Source organism: Anser brachyrhynchus (assembly GCF_964034855.1).
Source record: "Anser brachyrhynchus genome assembly, chromosome: 17".
In the NCBI taxonomy this organism is placed as follows: Eukaryota; Metazoa; Chordata; class Aves; order Anseriformes; family Anatidae; genus Anser; species Anser brachyrhynchus.
The window spans coordinates 13,753,785-13,781,023 of record NC_137710.1 but is presented as its reverse complement, the minus strand read 5'-3'; the positions used below and the strand labels follow the sequence as shown (position 1 = coordinate 13,781,023).

Below are 27,239 nucleotides of genomic sequence, written 5' to 3'. Positions count from 1 at the left end.
AAAAAGGAAGGCCACGGCTCTTCAAGGAAAGGCGAGGGCGCAGCACCGTGCGTCTGGAGCAGGCAGCTCTGCGCAGATTGCCTCCAGGACAGATGCAGCTGGAGGGGTGGAGCTGAGCTCCGTGCCATCCTACAAAACCCCCATGATTAGGCTTTAATTCCACAGGCAGGAATACAGCCATGCTGCCGCCCACCAGCACAGGCGGACGCAGGGGTTTCTGCAGCAGAGCTCACTGGCTGCCGTTCTGCTTGTCTGCCTACGGACGGACACGGGGACAGGAGAGCCGGAACGCGAGAGCTCTGCCCAGACGTCAACACGGGGCTGATGCGGCCGTTCAGAAGATTTTCAGTGAGGAGACTCCACCCCGTGCATATGTTAAACCCAGAATCAAAGACCCGGTGGATCCCAGAAACCTGTAGTAAAATAAGGAGCACTCCGAAGATGAGGTTTGCAAAGCACGGAGGTAGCTAGCACTTGAATGAGTGCCCCGAGGCTAAAAGTACCTGGCTGTTTTCCATCGGTGCGGTTTCTTAAAAGCTTCTGAACATTTTTTTGCAGGGATATTCAGAGAACCTGAATGAAAAGCTACTTCATCGTTAGCCCTCTTCAACCTGCTTCTCTAAAGTTTTGAGAGGAGAAGGGGAAGGAGCCAACATGTACAAGTTAAAATTTCAGCCCTAGACAGGTCGGAAACTTCCACGTATGTCTGTTAAGCTTATTCCCACAGATATCGAGCTCTTCCCCCTTCACCCCTCAGGACAAAGAGCTGCAGAAGAGGCAGTCGTGGCAGGTGTGAGCTGCGGGGAGGGAGCACTTGATGGATTTTGCAGGCCCTGCAGCACAATTACAGAAGTTGAGGAAAAGAACTGCCAGACAGAATCGGAGCAGCGGTCATTTAATCTGACGTTTCGGTCCCCGGCAGCAACCAGGACCAGATGCTCCAGAGGAAGGTGTGAAATCCTCTTAATGGGCAATTACGGAATAATCTCCCTTCAAGGAAGTTGTTCTTTTCAGCACATAGATGCACAGCAACCAGTTTATGCCCAAAGAATGAATTCACAGGCTCTGAACAACATTTATCCTACCTAAGAAGAATAAGGACATCCTCCCTTTCATATTTAGCCCTCCTTTAAAAGCTCTTACTAAGCTGGCCCACCCCGCACAGCAAAGAACAGCTCTAACGCCTTTGTTAAATTCATTCACGACTTGCTGCCTTTAGTTTCACCAGCAGCTCCTTGGCTCTCGTAGCATGAGGTAGGACAGACAGGGAGGAAGAAGAGCAAAGCGATGTGCTGGGCAGGGTACCCGGGTGACAAGGGCAAGAGCTGCTACGTATTTCTGAGCAGCTACTGAGCAATGCAGTGAGACCGCTCGTACCCCTCCACCGATGGGATGGTGGCACAGGAATTCCCCAGGCTACAGAGGCCACAGTTACCGCCTGGAAACCGGGGATTACAAGACAGATCGTTCTTACCGTGTAGGACGACTTGCTGGTGATCTCCAAAAGCTTCTGCTTTGCTCTCCGCTCTGACTCTCGAGCCTCCTGAAGGTCTTGCTTTAGCTGATCAGCCTCCTTTGCCCTGCAAAGAAAAATAGCGAACGGCAAATATCAGATCAAAGCCTGGAGGCGACAGGTTACAGGTGTAAAACAGGTAGACATTTGTTCCTTAACAAGACCTAAACTAGAGAAATCATTTGAGCAAGGGCAACACTGGAACCTCTGACACGTGGGACACTAATTAGCACAGAAATCCAAGCCACAGAAGGGCAGCTCTGACATGAGCCCTGCGTGAGCAGCAGGAACCAAGGCTAAGGGCTGGAGGAGCATGCCGAGATGCCATAACGGGAAGAACACCTTCAAAAGTTAAGCTCAGACTTGCAGCAGGAGAGGCAGTTTTCTGCCTGGTCAGTCTCTACTAGCATACAAAAAGAGGAAAGCACCTGAGGCTACACAGCTTTGCCTGCTTGCAGGGCCCTACAACTCTAAAACAAGTACCTAGCCCTGAGCTTCAAGGGCTTCCAAGGTCACCCCTACCCCTCCAGGGGAAGCTTTCCTTTGCCAGACTGAAATCTGAGCAGAGATTCCACAAGTCAGAGACCGAGGTAAGCAGGGATGGACAAGGGCAGCGTTTGTCCACGCAGAAGGGCTGAGCCAAGCAAGCTCACACGGGAAGGAGTCATCAGTTGGAAGGAAACAAGAACGATTTTTTTCTTGCTTGCTACCAAACGCATGATAGGGCCTGGGTTCCCGTACCAAAAGGATGGTTACGTCAGTTTTATCACGAGAGAGTCCAGGAGCTAGGGAGACCTCAAGGCTAACCTGAAACAAACCTCACAACTGCTAAGGAGAGCTAAGCACCTGAGAAGGAAACACGGGGACAAAGAGATGATAGCAAACGCAGAACTGACAGCCACAAGAAGAGAAGAAAAACAAAACGACAACCGAAGTGTTATTAACGTTGTCAGATACTTTTCAGAACGCAGTGGGTGTTTGCAGAAATCACCCCCAAGTTGAGCTGCCTTCAACTGCTGCTCTCAAGGCGCGACAGGCAGAGCGCCAAGGCCCGCAGCACCCTCTCCCCCGCCAGCTGCCAGCCCCTTTCCCTGTGGATCTCTCTCCCCCCCACACTTCAGAGAAGGGTCTCCAGCTCCAGCCCAGGGGAAGCTCAGGGCCGCTGCTGCTGTACCCGTACCGTTCCCTACTCAGGGACAGCCTAGCTGTGGCAAAGCGTGAGACAAGGAGAAGCGAGCTCAGCCTGGGGGCCGTTTGCTGCTGTGCACGCACGGAGGCCGAGGGCTCGCTGCAAACTGCTGGATGGACTAACGTAAGGCGTGAGCCGCTGTCGTGCTAAGTCAGAATGGGGCTGGAAAGCAAAGCAGAGGCAGCTGCAAGGTTGGACCCTCTGACCTCCTCTCCGACTCCTCCGCCATTTTCAGTGCCAACATCTCTGCCTCTAGCACCTTCTGTTCCATCAGCCGCTTCTCCTCCTCCGTCCGGATGGCCGTGGCTTTGATCCGCTGCATCTCTTGCTCGGCCTCCGCTGCTTTCTGAGCCAGGAGCTTGGCCTCCTCCTCTGTGATCTGAGCCTTCTCAGCCAGCAAGTCTGCTGTCTCTTCAGACCTCATCTGAGAATTAACGCACGTTAAGCCATCGAGCACACCGAACGCCTCCCCAAATATGCTCTCAGCCCCCGGAGCAGGGCCCTGAGCCGCTCGCTCCACACGGCCACCACGGCTCATCGAGCCCCTCTCTCCCCCTTCCACAAAAGCCTGCAGCCTCCTGCAGCCAAGACCTGGATGTGCCCAGGCTCTGTCCCAGTTCGTTCTCCTTCGTGCCCCTGCCCCAGCAGGCTGCCTGGATGCAGTAAGCTCCATCCAGCCTCCCAGTCGCTGTCCACCAGTGGCAGTTTGAGAACAGCCACGCAACAGTCACAACGTGCCTCCTAAAACGTTTCAGCAGCGGAAAGAGTTGGGAACAGCTGCAGTGCCTCGAGAAACAGCCGCCCAGACACTTACCAGGGCCTCGTTGGCCATTGTCGCCTCCTCCTTTAACTGCATCAGCCTTCTCTCCAGCTCATCCCTCGTCCTCTCAGCCTCTTCTCTCATCTGCTTCTCTCGGGCCAGGCGCTGCCGTTCCATCTATGAAAAAGGGATAGGGGAAAGCACGGAGAAACAACACACGTCAGAAATGCTTTTCCCAGGACTAGAAACTAGACACTGCCTGGGACTCTGAGCACAGGACTGCGCTGCCTCCTCCTCTCTGCTCGTCAGCGAGGGGGGCTTCACTGAACGGGGCGCTGTGACCGCACTGTGGTCACACCACACTGAGCACCCTGCTCCTCTGAAGAAGCCGGCACCGCTCCGAGACAATCCCCTCCTCCCTGGGCAGGCTGTTGCCCCACAGGCTGCTGCAGGTGGTCATATCCCCAGACAGCGTCTCCTGAGCAGCCGCGCAGGGCAGGCTCAGGCAAGCAGGGTCCCTGCAGCTCCAGCTCTTGCTGGAGGTCCTCACGGCGAGCCGAGCAGACAGCTAGACCAGGCTTACGGGCGGGCTGAGGGCACCCTCAGAGCATCTGATTCCGACACGTGGCCAGGCAGGAGCCTGAGGGACGCGGTGACTGCTCCTTTCAGACACACACACACCTACCCTGGAGTGCCGCAAGCTTCTCTTCACTTACAGAAGAGGCCACAAAGATCGTGGCCACCTCTACCTGTCCCTACAACCACCCCCCTCCTGCTGCAGAAAACGGCAACGCTTCCCCAGGAGGGGAAACCCAAGCCACGTGAGACAACCCGCCGCCTCTTCCCCCCTCTCGCGCAGCCTGAGCGCGCCACGCAGCTGCCTCTCTGCTCGCCAAGCGGCCAAAGGGAGCCATCGGGCTAATTAACACGCCGGGCTTGAGCGCTCCAGCGCCACGGGGCCGGGTGCGTTATAAATATCCACGCTACACCCAGGGCTCGCAGCATCGCGCAGGCCACCTGCCGGGTTTAATAAGGGAAATAAGTGTGACAAGACATTTCTCGGCTCCTCGGACACCAACTGCGTTCTGAAGGCAGGACACCCACTGCTCCGGCGGCTCGGCTTCCTTCCATTAAAGGCTCCCTTCATCAATTATCGTTACGATCTGCAGCCCACTCAGGACTCCCATTAACAAGGAGCCCTGATGTAAAGGGACTGTTTGGAACCAGTTAACAGCTGTGGATCCTGGGGAGGGAGGAGAGAGCGTGCCAGACGGCACGGTGGCTAGCCCGGGAGCGGGCAGCCCGAGCAGAAGCCTGACCCTTCCTGACGAGCACCAGAGCTCTAAATTGGAGAGCTCCGGGGAAGAGTTAAGTTCTGCTCACCCTCAGCACCCGTGCGTCACCCCCCTCACCTCTCCCAGCAGCCCGACACACGGTCTCAGCTCCAATTTGCATTATCCAAACACTTCAAAAAACCTCACGAGGCTGCAAAACCTGTCTCTGAAGCCACTGGCACCTGGGCACCACGCTGCTCCTTCCGAGGAGGACCTTTAACTCCGCTAACACCCGCTCCTTTCTGACCAGGGGAATCCCCGCAGGAGGCAGGAGCCCTGCTGCCCAGCGGAGCTGCCCTGCTTGCCCGCGCAGCGGGACTCGTGTCCTGTCCCCTCCTGCCACCCCAGGAGGCAGACGTGCTTCAGGAGGTGCCTGCAGGACAAGCAGCTCAGCCCTAGCTCCAGCACTCTGTGGACATGCTCGAAACCAAACGAAGTGCATCAAACTAGCAGTCCCTTGAGAGCCAGACTCTCCTGGTGCAAGTGGCTGCTTCGGTTTCTGCTGCTGCTATCTAGCGGCTCTGGCGTGAAACGGACATTTATATTCCGAGCAGCAGTGCTCAGATTAGCTGTGTGGGTTTCAGTGAGTAGAAGAGGTCTACGAGCAGAAAACAATGATTCATACAATCCAATTTGCTGATATATACTCATTGGCTACACACTGCTGCCTCCAAAGAGCAGTTTTCGCTGCCTGGGCTGACCTGCGGCAGATAACGGAGGCCAGCGCGGAAATTAGCATGCAGGCTGCGCGCCCCGGCCCGTCGGTGTGCATTCCATCACCGAGTAATTAGAAAAACGAGATGAAGAGCCACCGCAGAGCACAGCTCCCCCTCACAGCCCCTGCTCCAGCTACAAGCAGCCACCCCAACACGCTCCGTCTCCCCGGCACAACAGGAGGCAGGGCAGGATGCGCAGCCACCTCTGGGACAGCCAGGCTTGCTCTGCCCTGCCGTCCTCCCAGCTCTGCTCCCGAGCGCGGGGGCCGGACTCTGGCTGCCACCGACCTCCAGAGCCAAGGGGAGAATGACGGGCAGGGCGAGAGCAAGCTGCTAACGAGAGCTGTTGGGCTGGACCTTCCCTCAAAGCTGCTCCGTGTGCTTGATGCCATTCTGGAGACTGTTCCTCCCCAAGTTCATTTGCATTTCCGAGTCTGGCTCCCGGCCTGGTTGCACGAGACGTCTCTCACCTGCTTCCTGGCTTTCTCCTCCCTCGCCTGCGCTTTCATCTGCTGGACCTCCAAGGAGTCTGCCTTTCTCCTCCTCATGAAGAGATCGTGGTTCCCGATACACAGCTGAAGGATCTATTCCAGTCAAGGGTGAAGAGCGGAGAGAAACAGCTGTAGGCGTGGTGCCGAGGTGTTTGGACCCCCGACACAAAGGGCTACGTTTGGTGCTGGTAAGCACTGCCATCCACTGACCCCGAACTCTGAGCCCTCGTACCCACGCGAGGGGCAGGGAGCAAGGCACAGCCTCGGTCCCGCGCCCAACGCCCTGGCCACCAGCCCCTTGCAGGGCTGAGCTTTCAGCGCGGCCACGCAGCATGCTGCGGGTTGGGGTGACCAGCCCCGAGGAGGCATTAGGTCAAGTAATGAACCAGCCTTCTACAGCTCCAGCCAATTCCCCAGCTCCCACTGCTCCCTTTCTTGAGGCTCAAGATTAACTTGCGTCTTCTCCCAAAAGGGCGCTTAAAGCACTCAGATGGAAAAATAAAAAAGGAAAAATATTTTCCATCGTGAGCAAGATTACACCCAAACAGAAGGCTTATCAAGAGCTACCTTGCACACCTTCAGGTATCCTTGCTGAAGGCTTTTGAGCCTCTGTGTGATTTCTTCTGCTACCCAAGGAGGAAGACAAGGGAAGTGGCAGTAATAGGGGAGAGTTAGCAAAGCACGGGGGGCGGAACGCAGAGGAGTGAAAGCTCAGAATATTTTTCAGCAGTAATAGCAACTTCCTAAGCTCTGATTCTTTTCTAAAAGGACCAATTCGCAAGCCTGTCTTCCGTTTCACAAACCACAAGGGACTTCTTTGGAGTCAGAGGAGCTACAGCACTGTGACCCTGATGAGCGCAGGGAATGAAGCCGTAGTGAGAAAGCCCCGCTTCCCCACGGCATGCAAGTAACGGACAGCGAAGTTCCCCCCCCTCTCTCACAAGGATGGGAAAGATATCCCCTTCTGCCTTCCACAGGCCCACTGTGCAAGTTAACAGCGCACAGCTGCTCCAGAACCTGGATCTAAGCTCCAAAGGCAACTGGACACCTCCAGACACTAAATCCAGAACACCAGCTAAAGCTGGCCTCCCACACGGACGCTGGGCAGAGCAGTTAAATGTGGTCCCCTCTGTTCTCGTACCAGAGAGTGTCCTGAGTGGGGATCAGCCTTGAAAAAGCAAGGGCTGTAACTCTGGTAACGGTGCCCCCCAAAAGAGGGAAACCTACGCCACAGGGCAGAAGGGAAGGGATCGGCAGGAGAAGAAAAGGAACTTGGAGCAAAGACTGGGGTGAGAAGAAAGTTTTACTTACTACGTGCGTCTGCCACGCAGGTCAGATGTACCCTGAGAGCTCAGAAAGGGAGCACAAAAACAGAGGAGTGGGGGAGAGGTTCTGTGAAGGAGCTTGGCTTGATCTTCCCCCTTCTCTTCTAGAGGCTATGATCGAGTAGTAACTGCTAAACCAAATCACATCTACAGTCCGTCCGGGCCAGCACGCTCCCTCCGACTGCTCGAAGGAAAAGCCCCAGAAGAACATTGCCTCGTACTGCCTGCAGAAACAACTGCTGCAGACAATAAAAATTACTCTGTCTGTAGACTTACCAGCTTATTCACACGCAGCTTTGATGAATTGAATTTGAAAACATCAATCTTTTTGTCCAATGGCTTAATCGTAAACTGAAAAGGAAAAAATAGAGAGGGACTAAATTATCTGAGTGCTCTGCATTTAATAAGCATGCAGCTATAAAAGCCTTACAGAAAGCTCTTGCTCAGAGGAGGTCAGCAGTGTCAGACAAACACGGCTGAGAGCTGTCCCCGTGGCTTTTAGCCAAGCAAGGGAACCAGGAGCAAAAGCAACCAAGGAGACGACCGCTCCTCCGGCCAGAACAAAGGGAGCGCTACGGGGCAGCGCCGCGCGTGCAGGCTGCCGGCGAGCGGCAGTGCCCAGCAGCGGGCAGCCCCCGCACATCACCTTGCGCCGGGCAGAGGCAGCTCCGCAGCCTCCCGAATCAAGCTGCTGCTCCCCTGAAAGCTGTAGAGGACTAAGAAGGGGCAGCAGAAAACGATGACGCCTCGGAAGGGAGGAAGAACCGGCCCAGCTACCCGACGGATGGGCAGGGGGACTGAATTGGGAATAGGGCAACAGGAGCAGCTCTTCTTCCTGGTAGCACCTCCACTCGCAAGGGCTCCTCAAAAGGATTTTTCTATGCATTTTGTTCTCCGGAACGCAGCCACGTCACAAGACTGCTCTGCAATTCAAAATCTTATCCCCTTGCTCTAACACGCATTGACGCTCTGTGCCATCCGAGCAGCTCTGACCTTGTCCCGAGTTCACCCTCCTCCAAGTGCCTTCCCACAAGGACTCTCTCGAGAGGATAAAGGTGGCATCACCAGAACCGAAAGCGTGCCAGTAACACAGCCCCTGGATAGACAGAAGGCTCTGAACTAACAAAAGGATACTTGAAGAGATGGAGTGCTCTGCAATACTGCATTTTTCAGGAGGCATGCATATATTTCATCACTCCCCCACACGCTACAGAAATAACTGGCTGAAGAGCTAGTGCTGTAGCAGGCAGCCTCTGCCCATTACAGCAGCCCTATTTGTCAATACATTGTGCTGCCTGGAAAGGGCTCGGCAGAACTCGCCCTGGCAGTGTTTTGTTTTGTCAGTTTAAGAGCCAATCTTTTAAGACTTTCACACAGGCAGACGTGCGTGAACGTCCCCGGGCTTCGGCTCCACCGGCATCCACGCCAGCCACCGAAAGCCACAGCAGAAATACGCCGGAGGAGGAATTTCGGTTCCACGCAAACAGTCAATCTTTGTTCCAACAGATTAAATACCTCTGTCGTGTCAATGTAGCTGTCATAGCCAGCTATTAAGCCTGTTTACTATCACGTCAGTTCCACTTGTGGTCATCTTATTAGGCAGATTATTGCCCTGATAGAAGGTGGCAGTTTCTTTCCCCAGGAGAAAGATCTGTTACAGTTTTGTGTCAAGGCCCAGTAACGGGGCCCTCGATCCCCAGATTTCTGAGGCAATGCGTGATCAGACAGCTTCCAGCGCACTGCTCTGCCACGGGCAGAAAAGTCTTTGGAAGTCATTGAGAGCTGAGCTGTTTTGCAAAGTTACGGAGCTCTTTGTTTCTGAGCAGGAAACCGAGTGAAAGGAAATCCAGCATGGCCTTTTCCCCCAGAACTTCACAAGGCATGCAATAAATGCAGCCGATGAGAAACCTTTAGCTTTTACCCTGATCAATATCATGTCTGGATTGGAAAACACTTTAATTAAAAAGTTAATTTTCTTCCTTACCATGAAGGCAGCTGATTTTCTTTGAGTCGCAGATTGAAAAAATTGAGTGGATCGGTTTCCCGTCCGCAGCCAATTTTCCTGCTATTCTCCACTGGGTTTGGTGGCCAACAATTCTGAAGATTTGTATTTACAGTCTGGATTTAATAAATATCTGTCTTACAGTGGGCTTACATTACTCAGCCTCCTAAAAAGATTCCAGCTGTTACGCCAAGCCCAGCCGCCTGAGAACCCAAGACGATGTAACGATATGTCAGGACGCAAGAGCTCTTCTCACCAGGAACACCTCTCACTACAGCTCGTAATTCAAGAGCATGTATACAGTAAAGAAGGGATTTCAACCCCTGAACTGTGAGATTTGGGCTAAGCACATCAGCAGCAATTCTGTTTGCAAAAGAATTACACGGTGGGTTTGGAGGTAGTCTAAAAAACAACCACGAGAATAGTTCCCAACTGACCTCTTGGGCACCCAACTCCAGGAAAGTTGCAGGAAGACCGAGAATAAAAGTTTCAGCTGGAGGAGCTGAGCTGCCTTCAGCTAAGCTGGTGGCAGCAAGCGCAGCAGACAGAAGGGCTAAGAGAAGTCGTTTTAAATTGTAATTGTGTTCTCACAGGTACTGCTCCCCGAGAAGAGGGGAGATGGATCCTTACCTCCTTATCGCTGTAGGAGATGTTCCGGATCTCATTCCATGGGAAGGAGATTTTGGGGGTCAACCTGTTGTCTGGGTCATAGATGTGAAGACCCAAGGCGTCAACTCCAAGGAGCAGTTCAGTGCCCTTTTTATTCTAAGGGAGGAAAGGAAAGAGCAGAAAACCCTTTTATTCAACTCAGAGATGATCTGACACGAACCAAGCCACTGTTAGCTTCACGAACCAGCCCTGAGCAGCGACCCTCCAGCACTGCATATGAAAAGGGCTTTTGCCTCCCCGGCAGCAAAGCACACCGCAGCAGCGACTCTGGTTAACGCGCCGCAGCCATCTCCCACATCTGCTGCCTCTCGCAGGCTCACGGGAGCACAGAAGATGAAGACTACACAAGAGCTACCCCAGCAAGGAACCCTGCGCGCCTTGAAAACATGACCCCCAACCTGCACTCACCCTAATTGCAAAATAGTTCACTCCATACATCTCCAAGTCCTGAGCTATCTTCAAATACTCCATTTCTGCTTCGTCTCTGTCAGACAAAAAAAAAAAAAAAGGCCTGTTACAGATGTTTGCACGATCAGAGGGAGCCAGATGGCTGCTCTTTCTGATCCTGAGCGCACACAATGCTTTAAAACCTTGACTGCCTCTATCACACAGGTCAAGTCTGTCTTTGCTAGCAGGATCAATAAAGTCCAACAGCAAATCCCAGCCGGCAGCTTGCCAGCATCCTAACGGCTGTTGCTGCCCGCCCGGCGAGACGCAGCGCTTCAAGCCTTGCTTTGTCCCCCTCCCAATCCCTTAAGCATAAAAGGGAAAATCTCGGGTTGGGAGGCCTGTGGTTTTGATCCATCTTACTTTAGGAACATCTCCCACAAAGAGCGTTTTACCACCCGTGGCAGCAACACATCTATCTCGTCAGTCTGACTTTCCGCGCGGGAACCCCCATTTCTTCTCTTTGCCCATGGCCTCTGTGCCCCCTTGCAGGTGCTTCTCACCCCACCAGTGACCAGCAGGGCGCAGCCACAGCCATCAGAGAAAGCTCTTTGCCTTTGGTGGGTCTGGGACAGAAGCTTGCTGGGATCAACCCTGCTGTTAGCAGAGCTCTTCCATCCCCTGCCCAAGCCTCGAAACTCTCCGGGCGAGGGATCCTGACCCACAGGCCCCCCAGCACACACTCACCTCGCTCTGCCTCGGTGCTCTGCATACCAGGCTGTTATCCTCTCCTCCCACATCTCTGGGGTCATCTGGTATAGGTTTATTACCTGAGATACACAGGGAGACAGAGACACGGGTCACCCTGCCACTCTTGTCCCCGTCTCCCTAGCCGACAAACAAGCCAGAAACGCCCCGGCCTCCAGCAGCACGCCCGAGCCCCCCCGGCCGATCTCAGACAGGCGCCTGCCTCTTCTCCCAGCAGGGCACGCTCAGCCCCGCGGCCTCCCCAGGTTCACTTAACCCTCATGCAGGCAGAACGAAACTCTGAAAACCACCGGAAGGAAAATACTTGCTTCTGGTTTTATTAAAATGTCAGAAAAAATATTGCATTCTCCTCCCTCGGTAGATCTTTTTGGGTTGTTTGCCTCGATAGGGAAGTCCAGCAAAACCAAAGCAGGGGGCTCCCCTGCAGGCAGCCCCTCGGAGCCCCTCTCTGCGTCGTTACACAGATGCTAACGGGCTTTGAAATTCGCTCCTCTGCTCAGTCAGGCTCCTTACCCGCTTCGGAAGCAACTCCTCCTGCGCCAGGAAGCCTCGCTTGTGAACGTTGGGATCGTAGTCGCCGTACTGCAAAGAAGCAGAGACATCGCGCCGGCGTTACCAACAGAACTCCTCACCTTACCTAACCACCCCTAGGCGACACAGCGAACGCAGCCCGCTTGCATCCTCCAGCATCACGGCCCGTTAGGGCTGCGAACGTACGCTACTCGGGAAGTTTAATAAACGGATTTTCTTTGCCCTCCTTTTACTCGTGCAGCAGACAGAGGGGGATGCAGAACAAAACCTCCCACCGCCAGCTGACGCCCACCACGACCCCGCAAACACTTCTTCCATCGCAGGGAAAGATTCCCTCTGCAGGCTGGTTTCTTCAAGGTTTCCTTGTGTTTTTTTTTTACTTTAGGACTACACCGGGAGGTCCCCGCCTTCCCTCCAGCAGCGGGACAGGGAATCAAGACACGGACAAAGACCTGTCCCCAAAGGCTGATCGGTACCAGGAGTTCAGGTGAGGCAGACGGCGTTTCCTCTGCTGCTGTTCACCCTCCTAATGAACAAACGTTAAAAAAATATGACGGGAGTCGGACAGACAACTGCAGGCTCCTCTCGGGCAGGTGTCAGCTTTCCTGCCAGAGGGGCTGCTGCTCGACTGGGCCGCGCAATCCAAATCAGACCCGGTAAGTGCAGGCAGCAATTACTAGTATTTGTTTAGATTTACATCTTTTTGAGCAGCATATCAAGTGACTGAGGAATAAAAGTGCCTATTTACAGATTCAAAAGCCGAGTGGCCCTGCAGTGCATGTAAAAATGAATCTACCTCCTCTACAGCACAAGAGGGCAGGGAACAGCCAGAAAGCAGCACCTCAAATAACCCAGCAAGCTGAAGCAAAGAGGATGACAGATGTGAGGCACGCAGAGGAAACGCGGCGATTGCCATTCGCCCGGCAAACGGGACTTCTGCAGCGACACTACCGACTGCACGAGACGCAGCAACGCTCCCTCAAGTCACCCGTTCCGCAAGGGGAACGGCCCTCCTTCCCTCCCGCAGCACAAAACGGGGGCGATTTTGAAAACGAGACCGAGGCAGGCACGGTGCTCCCGCAGGAAGCCAGGACCCGTCCCGCGCCGGTCCCCTTTCATCGCCAGGAGCACCGTGTCGCGCAGCAGACCCCGAGCTCAGCACCAGCAGCCCAGCAAAGGATGCTTCACACGCAGCGAGCGGGGATTAAAGGTGCAAATATCGATTTGGAGCCAATGCAGACGCAGAAGAAGCACGCCACAGCCAACACTGACTCAGGCTCCAATTAATCCACCAAAAACGCCCTGGATTTCATTCAGGAGGGTGCTGAGCAGTAGCAATCGTCTGTCCCCCAGCTCAGAGCTTCTCAGACAGCAGCACGTTGCGGGTGCACGTCCCTTGGACCCACGGCAAGAGGGAACAGCAATAAAAATACAGAACTAGCAACTCCGATAACCTTGGAGAGGTGGGAAATAAATCATTTCTAGGGGATGAAAATAAGAGCAAATAGGATTAATGCGACTATTTTTTGTTGTGATCTGCTATGGAGATCCAAACCTAAGTATGGATTATGTGATTTTCATACGGTGAAAAATATTGCCATGTCCCAAAGGAATATCTGTACCGAGAGGGAGCCTGGATGAGGACATTAATTATTCACAACTGAAAAATCAACAAATGGCTTAAGTATTGCAGTATATGTTGGCTCAAATGATTCAGCAAACACACTTCTAAAGACCTTTCAATTAAATAATTACTTCCAAACTGTCATGGAATTTGAATTCCTGTTAATTGCACGACACGATTAATATTCATGGTTACACATGGAAGTCGCCTTTGCATCATTCATACCCCTGGCTTCTGCTGGCCTCTACAAACACGGGCACGTTCAGCTGCCAGCCGGTAACACCGAACACTGTTTGTTTGGGGGACAAAACAAATCCGAGACCCTGGCGCTAGTGCTGAAGCGCTGCAAGATCTGAAGTACTGAGAGCAGCAGGGCAGAGATTTGCATCGGAGGGGCAAGAAACGGAAAAACCTTCCAGCTGTTGGCATTTTGTGCAAGGACGCGTTATTCAACAGAGCCAGGTCTTTCACCGCTACTTGAAACCCGAACCACCTCCAACATCTGAAAGCGGTGTGGGTGGCTTGATGGCAGGTCTAGAGGGAAAAACACGTAGTAATTCCCCAAACGAACACAAGGATATAGAAATAAATAAGCTTTTTACTTTTACGGCCCGCCTGCTTGCTCAGTTATTTCAGGTAGGTGGCTGAGCAGCGGTGCAAACCTGGCTGTCAAAATACTGGCTACACCAGATGCAGCCACGCTGACGCTTTGTCAGGCTGCCATGCCCCTAACCATGCAAATCAGCACGTCGTTAGAGAAATTACTGGGCTCAGTGGCTGCTTTCTTGTCCAGAAAGGACACCGTTACCCTATTTAACGGGAAGGAGGGGACTCGCAACACCTTTCTTTGCAGCTCGGAACCGAGGACACGCTTTCCGCTTCCACCTTCCCTGGAAAAGAGCAGAAGGGGAAAGCCCTGCCCCGACCTGGTTACAAGCGGGGCAGCAAGGAAAAGCCACGTCCACAGCAGACGTGAAAGGCGCGTTAGCTAAGACAAGAAAAGGCACCCCTCTTCCACCTTCTCCCAACCTCTGCAGAATCAGGATCTGCAAGACGAGGAGACGTGCCCTGATCCCCGTCCACCTCCTCAGCATTTACCCAGCGGTTTATTCATTCTGGCAAGGGGACGTGTCGTCCCCTGGGATCCTCAGCTCGGCAGGTCAAAGGAGAAAAAGCCAAGCAAGCGCTTACCCTGGTAAGAGTGGTGGGTGTTTCATACGGATAGAAACGGTTTTTGAAGCAACTCTTTTTCCCTGGCCAATCAGTCTCTCTAACAAAATATGTTTTCATCAATACTCTATGAGAAGAAAGCATCTTTTTTTTAGCGAATCCAAGCATTCAAACACAGTACTGCTGCACGCCACCCAGCGCTGGGTTCAGACAAACTGGGCACGGACTGACGGGTTATGAGGAATATTAATTACCAGGAAACCCAGGAAAAGCCACCACTGAGGACAGGGCTCGCGATCAGACCACTTGCACCCAGCCTGAATCAGGCCCTCTTCAGGCAACAGAGCCAAATCCCCCGTCCTGCACGGCCAGCGAGGGAGGTCTTACGGATCAGAGCTGCCCTGCTGCTCCTCAGGGACGGGCAAAGGGGCCAGACCTGGGCACAGACACCCGGCTGTGGCTCTGCAAGCCAAAACCTCTCCCTGAAGAGCACCCACAAGTTGCTGACTATGCCCACGAAGCCGTGGTGATAATGGAGCTGGTCTGCCATCAGACTCCAGCAACTCCTCTTCCTTTCCAACGACATTATCTTTGCACACAAGCTGGAGATTAGCTGCAAAACTCAATGAAGTTCATGTGACATTACGGGGATAAACGACGTCTCTCCAGCAAGGTGTCCGCACCTCCAAACCCGGGGCTGCTCCCTCTGCTCCTGGCTGCTGCACGCTCCAGACTAGAGAACAGGGCTCTTTTAAACAAATCCTTGGCAAAACACTGACTCTGGGTCTAAAGTAGAATTCACCCACGGGACAAGGGGAACTTAATGACCATTGAGTTTTCCCTCTGCCTAGCGAGGCCAAACATCCATGATCAAACCTCAGACAAAGGGAGGAATCAGGGAGAGACCTCTACCACTGCAACAACATTTACGGGGCAAACCGCAGTGCTCAAAATGAAGCCGTTCTCACGACGACAAGCCGTGGAGCTGTCGGTCCCATTGCTGGTTTGCTGCTGGCTACAACAGCAAAAGCAGGGAGGAGATTCAAAAAAGATGGGGCTCTGGGAATTCACCTGCTCCAGCAGCAACCCACGCTCAAGCGGGCCCTGCAGCCCAGAGGCTGAGTGCTTGCTAAAGAGCCCTGGAAAGAGAAAACAAAACCTGTCCAACGTCCAAAGGCAGCCAAAAAGCAGCAGCGCTGAGAAGGCAGTCGCCAGTGTAGTCCCGTCGCTTGTGAATTTTTAATAACTCCCCCTGCCTCGGGAAGCAGGTACGTCGCAGAGCGCCTGGCTCCCGGGAGCCACGCCAGCACGCCCCTGGGAACCCCTCGTACCGTGCCTACCTTGGCTTGGACGGCGTAGGAGGCCAGCAGGACCGAAGCTTCGGGAGGACAGTAGATCTTCTCGTCCAAAATCTGCTTCTTCACCTGCCCCCGGAAATAAAGGACACGGAACACACGTTCAGCGAAGCGCTGCAAAGCGCGACTGTCGCAGCAGATGGCTGCGGTTCGTTTTAACCAGGGCTGTCAACCCCACAGTCAACAACTTGCCTAACGCCAGTTACTATTCAGGCCCAGGAAGCGGCTGGTGTCTCTGGAGGGAAGGGCCCAGGCTTTCACAGGCCACCTTTTTCAGACAGGTTTGCGAGGAGAACTAAATTTATACGTGGAAAATGACAGAACCTGTAACCCACTGCGAAAGGCAGAGGGAGAAAAGAGCTTGCGTGTAGGTGCGGAGATAAAACCTTCTCAGGCATAAGCTCGGGGTTGGTGTGACATCTATACACAACGCCAGATTAAAAAAAAAAAAAAGTTTGCAGCTCAGTCCCTGAGCACACAAAGGTTTTGCTCCGGGATATCCAGGCCTCATTGGGAGTCGGCGCTCGTTTGTGCTGGAGGCCAACTGGCTCCAGTCCCACCGAGAGCAAGGAGAGCTGCAGGTCGCCCCTGGGGCGCTGCTTTTAGCAGCGGGCAGCTCCTGCGCACGCTCCCGGGAGAGCCAACGTGCAGCTCCCAAAAGCCACTGCTTTACGTTTCCCGGCTTCTGTGCGTTAAAAAATTACACCCGTCGCGTGCGGCGTTTTATGTTTTTGCACACTTAATTTTCCTACTAAAAAAGTGCTGTTTCGCCAGGAGACCTGAACGGATCATCACAGAGATGCAGCAATACCAATCTGAAGGTACGGCAGGTTTTGCATCCCCAAAGTCACTTCCAACATAATCACAGAGAAGATTCTCCTGCATTCAGACACAGAGCGGAGTTCCCAAGCCTGTGTACGTCCCTGCTGCTCACACACAGCACAGGAACACAGGCTCCTCTCCTGTCATCAGAAATCCTGGCAGAAAAGTCCCAGTCTGCATTTTTAAAATGCAGCTTTAACTGCTTTTCCTCTCATTTTCTTCTTTTCAAAGATGCCAAAAGCGTTTTTCCTTATCAAGCCTGAAACCCGTGGCAAATCGGACATTTAAAAATAGCCCGAAGGAGACGCCAGAGCACAAGACAGACTTTGGAAATTAACAGCAGCACTTTGCGTTTCAACTCCTCTAGCTCTGAAGAACAAAGACGAACTTGGGAACTGGGAGGAGCACCAAGGAACCGGTGAGCTCACGTTTGGGCCCGGCACAAAGGACAGGGCACCCTGACGTCTAAAGCGATGTTTCCAACAGCACCTGAACCCAGGCTGCTCCGACTTTGGTGTAGAGCAACTTCAATTTAACAGCCAGGGAGCAGCTGAGACATCCCAGCAAGTACCCAGGGATCTGACCGGGACCGTTCTCCTGCCTGGAACACTCCCGCCCTCAGATCTGTTTCACACAACCCTTTATAGGAAACAGCTTCAGAAAATTGATCTTGTCTGAAAGGGAAAGCTTCTGCGATAGAAGCACTTCATTACCAGCGCCGCGCAGCACTGCTACAACATCACCCGAGCTGATTTATCAGGACACCACCTTTCGTGGTGTACTTTAAATAAAAAAGAAAAAAAAAAGCCTGCAGAACTGTCAGCCACAGTTTCCAAACGCTCGGCACAAGAGCCCGAGCTGCAGGTGCGGGTGGGACAGCCAGGTTTCCCCCTCTCCTCCTGCCCCCAGCTCCTGACGGAGGTGTGCTCCTGGGATGTTCTGCTCCAGTTATTTGACGGCTGATTTGTGAAGAGGCAAACCTCGTCCAGCCGGAACACCAAAGGGGCTGTCTGCATTCTGTGCTTGAGGAAGAAATTCCCCAGCTCCCCACAACAACGCGATCGCTTCGGAAGGCGATCGCCAGCTCTCAGCACAACTGATACCCGCGCCCTGCAGAGAGGCAGGCGCCGAGGCTCTGCGTGTCATGCGTGCCCGCAGCTGACGGATTCATCTTCCTTAGCTCCCACACACCGAGGTTACAAACCACCTAATCATTCCTGACGGCCAGGTTCCTGCGTGTCTGGGCACCTGCGACTGCTCCATCCATCTCTGACCTATTTTAAGGAACTTCTGCTGTTGAGGACAACTGCACTCGGGGGGGCGTGAGCGTAACGACGAGGAGCCAACATTTTGCTGACCAACTTTCTGAGAACTTTCTGGCTCATCCTGGCTCCTTCCACCCCCAGGCTGGAAAGCAGCGCGCTCACCTGCAGGAAGAACAAGTGCTGTGTGATTTCCTGGACCAGCTCCTCCTCTGCATTCTCAGGGTAAAATTTGGCTAGGAAGTGAAAGGTGACAGGCTCCTCTGTCGGCACATCGTGATCCAGAACCTGCGGGATACAAGAGCCGTTCAGCTACTCCTTCTAGCTGCTTCCGTGCCCTAGCTCCAGCGGCTGGCACACCGCTACTTTCTGCTAAGATCAACACGTCTTTTGTCAAGCACTTCAGACGTCTAGAAGGGATAAAGCAACCTACATAGGTCAGAAAGCAGAGTTAAAAAAGGAAAACAAACAAACATTCCTGACGCTCGGAACGACGCGAGAAAACAAAGAGCATGCGAAATGAGCCAGCGGCGGCTGAGCCCGACCCACTGCGAGCACAGTGCCTCCTGAGCCCCGCAGGTGCCGCTGCGTCCTGCCGCGCCACCAGCAGGCCTTCAGGTCGGTCCCCTCACCGCCTCGCCCCGTATTTCACGCCTGCTCCTCGCCACCTTCCTGTTTCGCTGGCGCTGTCCGGTTCGGATCCGTGTCAGCTTAAAGCCTTGGCAGGGCACGAGAGGCACCAAGAGCTCCCTCGGGCACAGCCGCCGCCTGCTGTAGCGCAACCTCGCCCGGACGCAAACGGAGCCGCATCCATCGCTCCTCTAACTGCCGGGCAGCCCAGAGGCTCGCAGGTTTGGGGAGCGTTCCCCTCCTCACCCCCACCTCCTCTGCACTCCCTCCTCCTCCCCAGCCCTCGGTACATTCGACAACAAAAGAAACCCAGGTGCAGCCTCGCTCTTCTGCTGAAGTGTTTGATGCTCAGGGGCACAGGCTAGGGGAGGCCATAAGGCTGCATTCACGTTTTGGACCTCCTGAAGCCCAGCGTCCCGGCACGGCTGTTCCCAAAATGCCTCAAGCAGAGCCCATCTGCACGGGCTGAGGCTTCCCCTGCCCCGAAGGAGACGGGGTGAGGAATCTCTGCCAGCTCTGCCCGTTTGGGCTTACGGATCTCGAGGCTCTGGGATTTAAACACACTCCTCCCCTTTCACTTCTGGATCGCGTGTAACAGCCGAGTATTCAGAGAAAGGGGAAAGCAAATCCCCTTCTGCCACCCCACACAACCTCTCAAGGGAATTTGGGTCCGACCTTCTTGTCCATTTTGAGCCAAGCCACGGTGTCCTTGATGGTGTACTGCAGTCCGAAGAACCAGGTTTCTCGGAGCCCCAGCGTCCTGCACACTAAGTCAAACAAGTCCTTCCCTTTCCACTTCACCTGCAGGAACAGGAAGGGGAAGCAGAGTTATAAAATGGCCTTCAGAACTGTTTCCACTCCACCGAATCCACTCTTTTTTTTTTTGACTGGGAAACCGAAACGTCTCCCCCGCCCAAACGACACCGTGAGGTCCCTCTGCCTCTTCCTCCAGCGACCCACTGGCAGCAAGCAGAGGTTCAGGCCCCTTTTGAACCACGCACCCCCGCGGGCAGTCTGCTCTCAGCACAAAAAGAAAAAATAAGCATCCGCGTATCCTTCTGAACCACCCTTCAGTAGCTTTAAGGGGTCCGCCTCCAGCCCCAGGAGCCCCCATCCCACCTCCAGGAGCAGCAACGGGGTCGGACAGACGAGGGCACGACCCGCTCCCGAAAACCAGGAGCGAAACAGGAGCGAAACGACCGACGCTTCGACGGCGCTCGCCCAGAGCTACCGACCCCGCGCAGGTACGAGGAGAGGAGCGCCTGGGAAAACAACCGCGGCTCGGTTCCCTCCGAGCGCGTTTCGATCGGGGCAAACCGCGCTTCGTGCTGAAAACGCTGGCGGTAACAGCGGCTCGGAGTGGAGAGAAGCTCCAAGTGTCGTGCCCGGAGGCCGTGCCCTTCGAAGAAGCTCGCGGCGGCAGCTACCTCGCTGCTGGAGTTTGTCCATACAAGCAGGAGGCGCGGGCAGGCAGGAAGGCGAGGAGGGCCGTAAAGCAGGCGAATTGAATACGCCAAAGCCGCTTCGGTGCTCCGTCCGCACGGCGGAAGCGGTCGCTGGGCCGAGACACGTGGCCGTTACTCCAAAGCCCCGGGGCGAGGGGCTCTGGGCCACGCTCTCCTGTCAGCGCCACCCCAGCTCGGTGCCACCTGGGCAGCACCGACATTAACGCGGGGCCGAGCGCCGCTCCCGCTGTCTCCCACTGCCGCCTTGTGGGCAAAGCCGGTTGAGCTGCGTGCCACGGAACGAGCGCCTCGCCGCTCTTCCCCCTCGCGGGGTGCCCACACGTGCCGAAGGGACGAGGGCCGACGCCACCCCCCGAAAAGCAGTGCCCCGGGCCGCCTCGCCGCAGCCTCTCTGCGATCCCTGTGGGGCACGGGCAGCGCCTCGAGGTCGAACGCGCCGGGAGGAGCGGGTGTCGCAGCGCTGTAATTACGGGACCTTCGTTTCACACGCTGAGCTCGCCGCCGGTGCCCGGAACGAGCCCCGAGCCTGGCGCAGGAGGCTTCGGACGGCAGCAAATCTCCTCCCGGCCGTCCCTTGGTTTCAGAGGTTACGTCGAGGTTTCAGACAGAGCAGGGCGGCCGCATCCAGACCGCGGCTTTCCCGCTTCTGGGTTTGGGGGTGCACGCACGGGTTTGGGGGTGCGGCCCTGCAGGGGGGTCGGGGGCTGCTGCCGTTACGCCGGCGCCGTGTCCCCGCACGCAGCGTTCGGGCAGGAAGACGCACTTAGCAGTCCTGGGGCACGGCGCGCAGACGCCTCCCGGCCGCGCCGAGCCGCCCCCGTTAAATGGGGAACGGGAAGAGCAGCCCCGCTCGGTGCGGCGTACACGGCTTCCTCCCGCACCTCGGCACCTCAAGCAGCGATCAGGCGCCAGCCTCAGAGAGCCGAGCTCCGAGCGTGCTTTACGGACCTGGAGGACCTTCAGCCCTCCTCGCCCGCGTCTGCTTGGCCCCGTAGCATTAACCGCCGCATCTCCTGGCCCTAAAAGAGAACAAAAGCCCCCCTTGCGGGCGCCGGGAGGTGCTGCCGAGGGCCGTGCAGGCGGCCTGGCAGCTCCGGATCCTGCCCTGTGCCTGCGCTGAAGCAGGACAACTTGGTGTGACAGGCACCAGGCGGAGGCGCAGGGCAGGAGCATCCCCTCGGGGCCACGCACCGCGCCGATCCCAAGCTCCCTCTGCCCCCAAAAAGCTCCGTGGCAGCCCCCCGAGGCCCGCAGGGCCCCAGCAGCTCTGCCCCAGCTGCGGAAGGGGCAGGACGCGGCCGTGCCTGTGCTGTCCCAGCACGGGCCGCTCGGTCCGTGCCACCGGCCTGAAGGGACACGCGGACACGCTGCCGAGCCCCCCCCCCATGGCTCCCAACCCCAAGCGAGGCAGCCTGGAGGCCGCAGCCGCTACTTTTCTCCTCCTGGACCCCCAGCGATAAAGGGAGCGCCCCCGGAGCGCCATTTATTTGGGTTTGAAGCCCCTTTGGAGCAAACGGGGAATCCAACGGTCGATATTCCTCTGTTATTTTACCCAAGCAGATGTCAAACACTCGCAGTCGCCACTTCCACAAGACAGGGCCGTCAAAGTTGTTTTTATTTACTAATGCCTCGACAACCCGGTAACGAGCTTTTAATTAAAATCTATTTCCGTTAAGCGCCGGGGAGGCCAACAGAGGCGCCCAGGCGTAGCCACGCAGATGGCGCAGCCGGGCACGGGCACGCTCCTCGGGGCTGCCCGAGGCGGAGGCGGCGCTGCGGGGGGCTCCTCCAGCGGGGGCATCGGGCAGCGCCGCCCCCCAGCCTCCGGGAGAGCGCTCCCAAGGCCGTTCCTTCCTCAGGTACCTCTGGTGTCAAAAGGCACCGCCCGCCCGAACCCGAGAGCCGACAGGAGGGGCACTGTGTCGCAGCAAAACCCGAGCTCGCGCCCCAGGGAGCGAGGCGCTCTGCCCGTAACGCCCCCCGCCTGCAGACGCTCGGCGGCATGGAGCCACCCGGGCAAAACCCCCCCGAGGGATTTGGGAAGGGCACAAACTTCGTCCCGCTTCCTCCCCCTGCCCTTCTATCTGGGGGCAGCGGCCGGGGAGGGCTCCGATCGCTGCCCGACGTGCTACGCCGGCTCTCACCCGAAACCGCAGAGGTTCAACACCAAACCTCGGCGTGCCGCTGGGCCCAGGGACGAGCTTGGTCGGCTCGGCCACGGAAATCCCCGCGGCCCTAACAGAAAGGCTGCCGCTGGGCCAAACGCGGCTCAAAGGGGGTCTCGCCCGCTCACGCAGGGTCTCGCCCTGCTGTTTCTCCAGGTCTAGGCGAAGCTCTCCCCGTTCGTTTCTCCCCAGCAGCACGGGAGCTGCCGCTGACCGAGGTTAAGGCCGGGGATGCTGCTGCCTCCTGCCTGCAGGAGCCTCAGGTCCGGGCACCAGGGCAAGGGACGGGGAAGAACCGTGCCCTCCGGGGAAGGTGCTGCGGCTCCGACGCCGGGGAGCCAGGAGCCCAACCACGACCACGGCCCCGAGAAGACGACGTGGGCACGGGAGCCCCGCAGAAACGAGGCCGGAGAGGCTCTGCCATCGCTCCGGCAGCTCGTGGAAGAAGAGGCGACGAAGCCAATGCGCCCCCAGCAGCTCCCCCCGCCATCGCCCTGCTGCGGGAGCAGAGCCGAAGGCATCCCCAGCGCCACCGGGGCACGGATATTGAGCGAGAGCCGGGGGTGAGCCGCCCAGCTCACCAACGCGAGGCACCGCCACGGCTCCCTCCCCTTCGCCTGCCTCCTGCCGCTGCCAGGAACAACTTCCCCAAGGGGCACGGCAGAGGTACGCGGGGCGTGCCGCGGGGCGATCTGCCCGAGAACGGCGTTCTTCTGCCAGGCCCCCGCTCTCCAGGCGCAGGAGCTGTCGGAGGGGCTCTGGGGAACGCGGGGCGGCCGGGGACTGGCTCTGCAGCGGGGCTTCGAGGGCCAGGGAAACGCGCGCGCCTCCCCAAGGTGCCGCCCGTTAACCGGGGACCGCGCTCGAACAGCCTCAGCTGAGGGAACAAAAAGGGAGACGCCGACTTCGCGCCTCTCAGATTTCCCCCCAAAAAAAATACAGGTCTTTAGAGCGAGACCCACCCGTGACCATAAGCCTCGTCGCACTGTCACAAAGAGTAAGATTCCCTTTCTATTAATTATTTTAGATTTGGTCTCAACTCATAGAGACCAACAGACTTACTCTCTTGGGACAGCCGGCTGGGAACTCCCACAGGGAGCACTGACCAAAGAAGAGGGGGCACGGACTTGGTCAGGAGGCGGAAGAGGCGCCGCAGCGCCCGAGAGGGTTTGGCAGGGGATGGAACGAGGCGGGCTTTAAGGTCCCCCACCACCCAAACCCTCTGGGGATCCTGCGACCGGAGGCAGCGCCGGGAGCGGGGCTCTCTGCGGTTTCACCGGCGCCCCTCCGAGCAGCGGGCAGGAGCCGCCCGTTCGGGTGCTCCGAGCCCCGAGGGAGCTTACGGCACGCCGGCGGTGCCGGTCCCCGACCCCACGGTCCTGGGGGCTCCTGGGTCACCTCCGCCCCGTGCGGTCTGACCTGGGAAAGCACCGAGCGCCTCGAGAGCTCTGGAATAAAGTCTGGGGGGGGGAAAAATAGGCAGCGGTGTTCACTCCCTGCAGACCGGCTGCCCCGGTAAAGTTCGGTCACGAGAAGTTCCTGGGCACCACGATCGGCGGAGATGCCGCAGCTTCGCGGCACGCGCTGAGCCTCCCGGTCCGACCCGGCAGCGCCGCGTTACCCTGCGGGAACGGCCCGAGCCCGGCACGCAGCGAGCGCCCCGCTCAGAGCCGCTTCCCTTCCGCCACGGCCAGGGGAAGGGGGAGAGCAGAGCCGGGAGGCCGCAGCCCCCCCGGCGTCCTGACGAGCCCCGGAGCCCCGGGAGAGGCTCGCGGCGCTCGGGGCTGGCAGTGTGCCGCAGCAGGAAGAAGGGTTAGCAGGAGAAGTGCCCGCTGGCTCGCGGGCGCTGGAATTGCGTCAAGGTTTGGGTCAGAACGAGCCTGGCTTTTTTTTTTTTTAAGGGTTAACGCTTCAACACGCGCGACGCTTCGCGTGTGCCATCCCTCCGGAGCTGCAAACACGACCGCAAATGAGGCCCCTGGGGCTTGACGGCAACCACCAAGGGGGGGACATTCGAGAACTACCAGGGGACCGTGAAAAAATTAGGAAACAAGAAGCAGCAGAAGCAGATACAAGAGGTGCGAAGGCCAGAGCACAAGCCCTGCACGCAGCAGGACACCTGCACGCAGGGACGGCCAGGGCACAGCCCTGGGGCTCAGCCCTGCACCCCGCGGTGACGGGTGCTGAGCCGGGGCTGAGCCGCGCTGCCCGCGCCCTGGAAACTGCCTCGGGCTGGGGGGGACCTCGAAGCCCCCCCGGTTCCAGCCCCCGGCCACAGCAGGGCTGCCAGCACCGCACCAGGTCGCCCAGGGCCCCCCATCCAGCCCAGCCCTGAGCACCTCCGGGACGGGGCATCCGCAGCCGCTCTGGGCTTCAGGTGCTGAAAGGCCGCAACGAGGCCCCCCCGGAGCCTCCTCCTCCTCCTCGGGCTGAACACCCCCAGCCCTCAGCCTTTCCACGGGAGGGGGGCTCCAGCCTCTGATCACCTCCGTGGCCCCCTCTGGACCCCCAGCCCCCCTCGGACCCCCTCAGCCCCCAGCCTCCTGCCCCCCCAGCCCCTTTCAGCCCCCCAACACCTCCCCCAACCCCTCGGCCCCCCCTTCTCCACGGGAGGGGAGCTCTGATCATCTCCGTGGCCCCCTCTGGACCTGCTCTGACAGCCCCACATCCCCCTGTGATGGGGGCAGAGCACGGGGGGGGCAGCCCCCAGGCCCCTCAGCCCCCCCATATCCCACCCTCAGCCGCCCCCCACCCACCTCAGCCCCCCCCAGCCCCCCCAGATCCCCTAAGCCTCCCCCAACCCCCCCATACCCCCTCAATCCCCCCATACCCCTCCAGCCACCTCACGTCCCCCCATACCCCCTCAGCCCCCCCATATTCTCCCGACCCCCCCATACCCCCTCAGCCCCCCCAGGACCCCTCAGCCCCCCCAGGCCCCCCCATACCCCCCCCACCCTCTGGCCCCCCTCAGGCCCCCCCAGAGCCCCTCAGCCTCCCCCAACCCCCTCAGCCCCCCATATTCCCCCCCCTCCCCCACACCCCCTCAGCCCCCCAATACCCCCCCGGCCACCTCAGCCCCCCCAACACCCCCTCAGCCCCCAGGCCCCCCCCAGCCCCCCGCAGCCCCCAGCCCCCCACCTCGCAGCTGAACTCCATCTCGGCGTCCATGGTGCCGACGCGCACCGTGAAGGTCTTGGGCTGCTTGCGCTTGAGCGAGCTGAAGCTCATGCGGGACGCGATGGCCCCGGCCATGGCTCGGGGGGGGCCCGGGGGGGGCCGCGAAGGGCCGGGGGGGGGACGGGCCCGGGGCCGCTCAGCGCCGCGGGGGCAGCGCCATGGCGGCGGCTCCCGGCCGCGCCGAGCTTCACGGCGCCGCCACGCCATTGGTCCGCCGCCGCCCTCGTCCCGCCCCCCGCCCTCGGGGTCGACGGGCGCTCTGGCCAATGGGAAGCGGGGAGAGGGGAGAAAGGGGTGGGGATTGGGGGGAGAGGCTGTCGGTCAAGGGAGGAGGGAGGGGGTGGGGCGGGGCTTAGTGGAGGGAGGAGGAGGGTGCGGCGCCGCCTGGCGGAAGGAGGAGAGAGGGGCGCGGAGTGACGTCATGCGGGGGGCGCATGCGTGGTGGGGGGGCGGGCACTAGGACCAGGGAGGGGGTTATGGGGGGTCTGGGGGGTCGGGGGGGGGCTATGGGGGGGGCTATGGGGCTTGTGTGGGGTTATGGGGTGCCCATGGGGTGCTATAGGGGGGTCTGGGGGGGGTTATGGGGTGCCCATGGGGCGCCCATAGGGGGTCTGTGGGGTGTCTATGGGGGATGGGGGGGGTGCCTATGGGGTTTGTGGGGGGTTATGGGGTGCCCATAGGGCGTGGGGGGGGTCGTGGGGTGTCCATGGAGTGCCCACTGGGTGTCTGTGGGGTCATGAGGTGCCCGTGGGGTGCCCATAGGGTGTCCTTGGGGTCGTGGGGTGCCCGTGGGGTGCCCATAGGGCATGTGTGGGATGTCTGTAGGGAATGTGTGGGGTCACAGGGTGTCTGTGGGGTGTCTGTGGGGCCATGGGGTGTCCGTGGGGTCACAGGGTGTCTGTGGGGTGCCCGCAGGGTGTCAGTAGGGTGTCTGTGGGGCCATGGGGTGTCTGTGGGGTCACAGGGTGTCTGTGGGGTGCCCGCAGGGTGTCAGTAGGGTGTCTGTGGGGCCATGGGGTGTCCATGGGGTACCCACAGTGTGTCCGTGGGGTGTTCTTGGGGCATCTGTGGGGTCATGAGGTGTCCACAGGGTGTCAACAGAACATCTTTGGGGCACACGTGGGGTGTCTGTGGGGCCATGGGGTGCCCCCGGGGTGCCCCCAGCTCTGCAGCCTCCCCGGGCAGCCTCCACCAGGCCCGGCCCCCCTGGGTGCCCAGGCAGCCCCCCCTCAGCGGGATCCCCGGCCCCGATCCCAAAGCCACCAGGGCGTGGGGCTGGCCCGGGGCCACCTCGGGGCCCTCCCGCAGCGCCCTGGCCCCGTTCCCCAGCCCAGCCCCATTCCCCCTGGGGATCCCCCCGCAGCGGAGGTGTCGGGGTGCCAGCAGTGACCCCGGGGCCGCAGCACCCATGGGTGGCCACTGGTCCCGTCCCGCTGCTCGGAGCGGACGCGCTGCGGGATGGCCGTGTTGTTGTGGGATGGCCACGGTGGTGTGGGGCGTCCGTGTTGTTGTGGGATGGCCGCGATGCCATGGGGTTTCCATGGGGTGGGGTGTCCATGATGTTATAGGATGTCCGAGTTGTTATGGGATGTCCATGTTCCTGGGGGATGTCTATGTTCCTGGGGGACGTCCTTGTTCTTGTGGGATGTCCGTGTCGTTGTAGGATGTCCGTATTTCTGTGGGATGTCCCTGTTCTTGTGGGGTGCCCATGATGTTGTGGGATGTCCGTGCTGCCATGGGATGTCCACGTTCCTGGGGGATGCCCGTGATGCTGTGGGATGTCCCTGTTGTTGTAGGATGTCTTTGTTCTTGTGGGATGTCCGTGTCGTTGTAGGATGTCCATGTTGTAGGATGTCCACGTTGTAGGATGTCCCCGTTCTTGT

The 27,239-nt window shown here is 58.0% G+C and overlaps 1 protein-coding gene across 5 annotated transcripts in view; it reads right to left on the bottom strand.

The window, feature by feature from the left end:
* NF2 (NF2, moesin-ezrin-radixin like (MERLIN) tumor suppressor) overlaps nucleotides 1-25,561 on the bottom strand; it is a 40,695-nt gene extending 15,134 nt beyond the window's left edge. For all 5 annotated transcript variants that reach the window (XM_080560238.1, XM_080560237.1, XM_080560235.1 and 2 more), the window contains exons 1-13: nucleotides 25,318-25,561; nucleotides 19,224-19,349; nucleotides 18,084-18,206; nucleotides 15,820-15,903; nucleotides 11,668-11,736; nucleotides 11,134-11,216; nucleotides 10,408-10,483; nucleotides 9,961-10,095; nucleotides 7,605-7,679; nucleotides 5,983-6,096; nucleotides 3,517-3,639; nucleotides 2,909-3,126; nucleotides 1,475-1,580 (exon numbers count right to left, since the gene is read on the bottom strand). In XM_080560238.1, the coding sequence (XP_080416364.1) occupies nucleotides 1,475-1,580; nucleotides 2,909-3,126; nucleotides 3,517-3,639; nucleotides 5,983-6,096; nucleotides 7,605-7,679; nucleotides 9,961-10,095; nucleotides 10,408-10,483; nucleotides 11,134-11,216; nucleotides 11,668-11,736; nucleotides 15,820-15,903; nucleotides 18,084-18,206; nucleotides 19,224-19,349; nucleotides 25,318-25,431 (1,446 nt within the window). In that variant the 5' untranslated portion in view covers nucleotides 25,432-25,561. The remainder of the gene's footprint in view (nucleotides 1-1,474; nucleotides 1,581-2,908; nucleotides 3,127-3,516; nucleotides 3,640-5,982; nucleotides 6,097-7,604; nucleotides 7,680-9,960; nucleotides 10,096-10,407; nucleotides 10,484-11,133; nucleotides 11,217-11,667; nucleotides 11,737-15,819; nucleotides 15,904-18,083; nucleotides 18,207-19,223; nucleotides 19,350-25,317) is intronic.
* Between the last annotated feature and the right edge of the window lie 1,678 nt (nucleotides 25,562-27,239).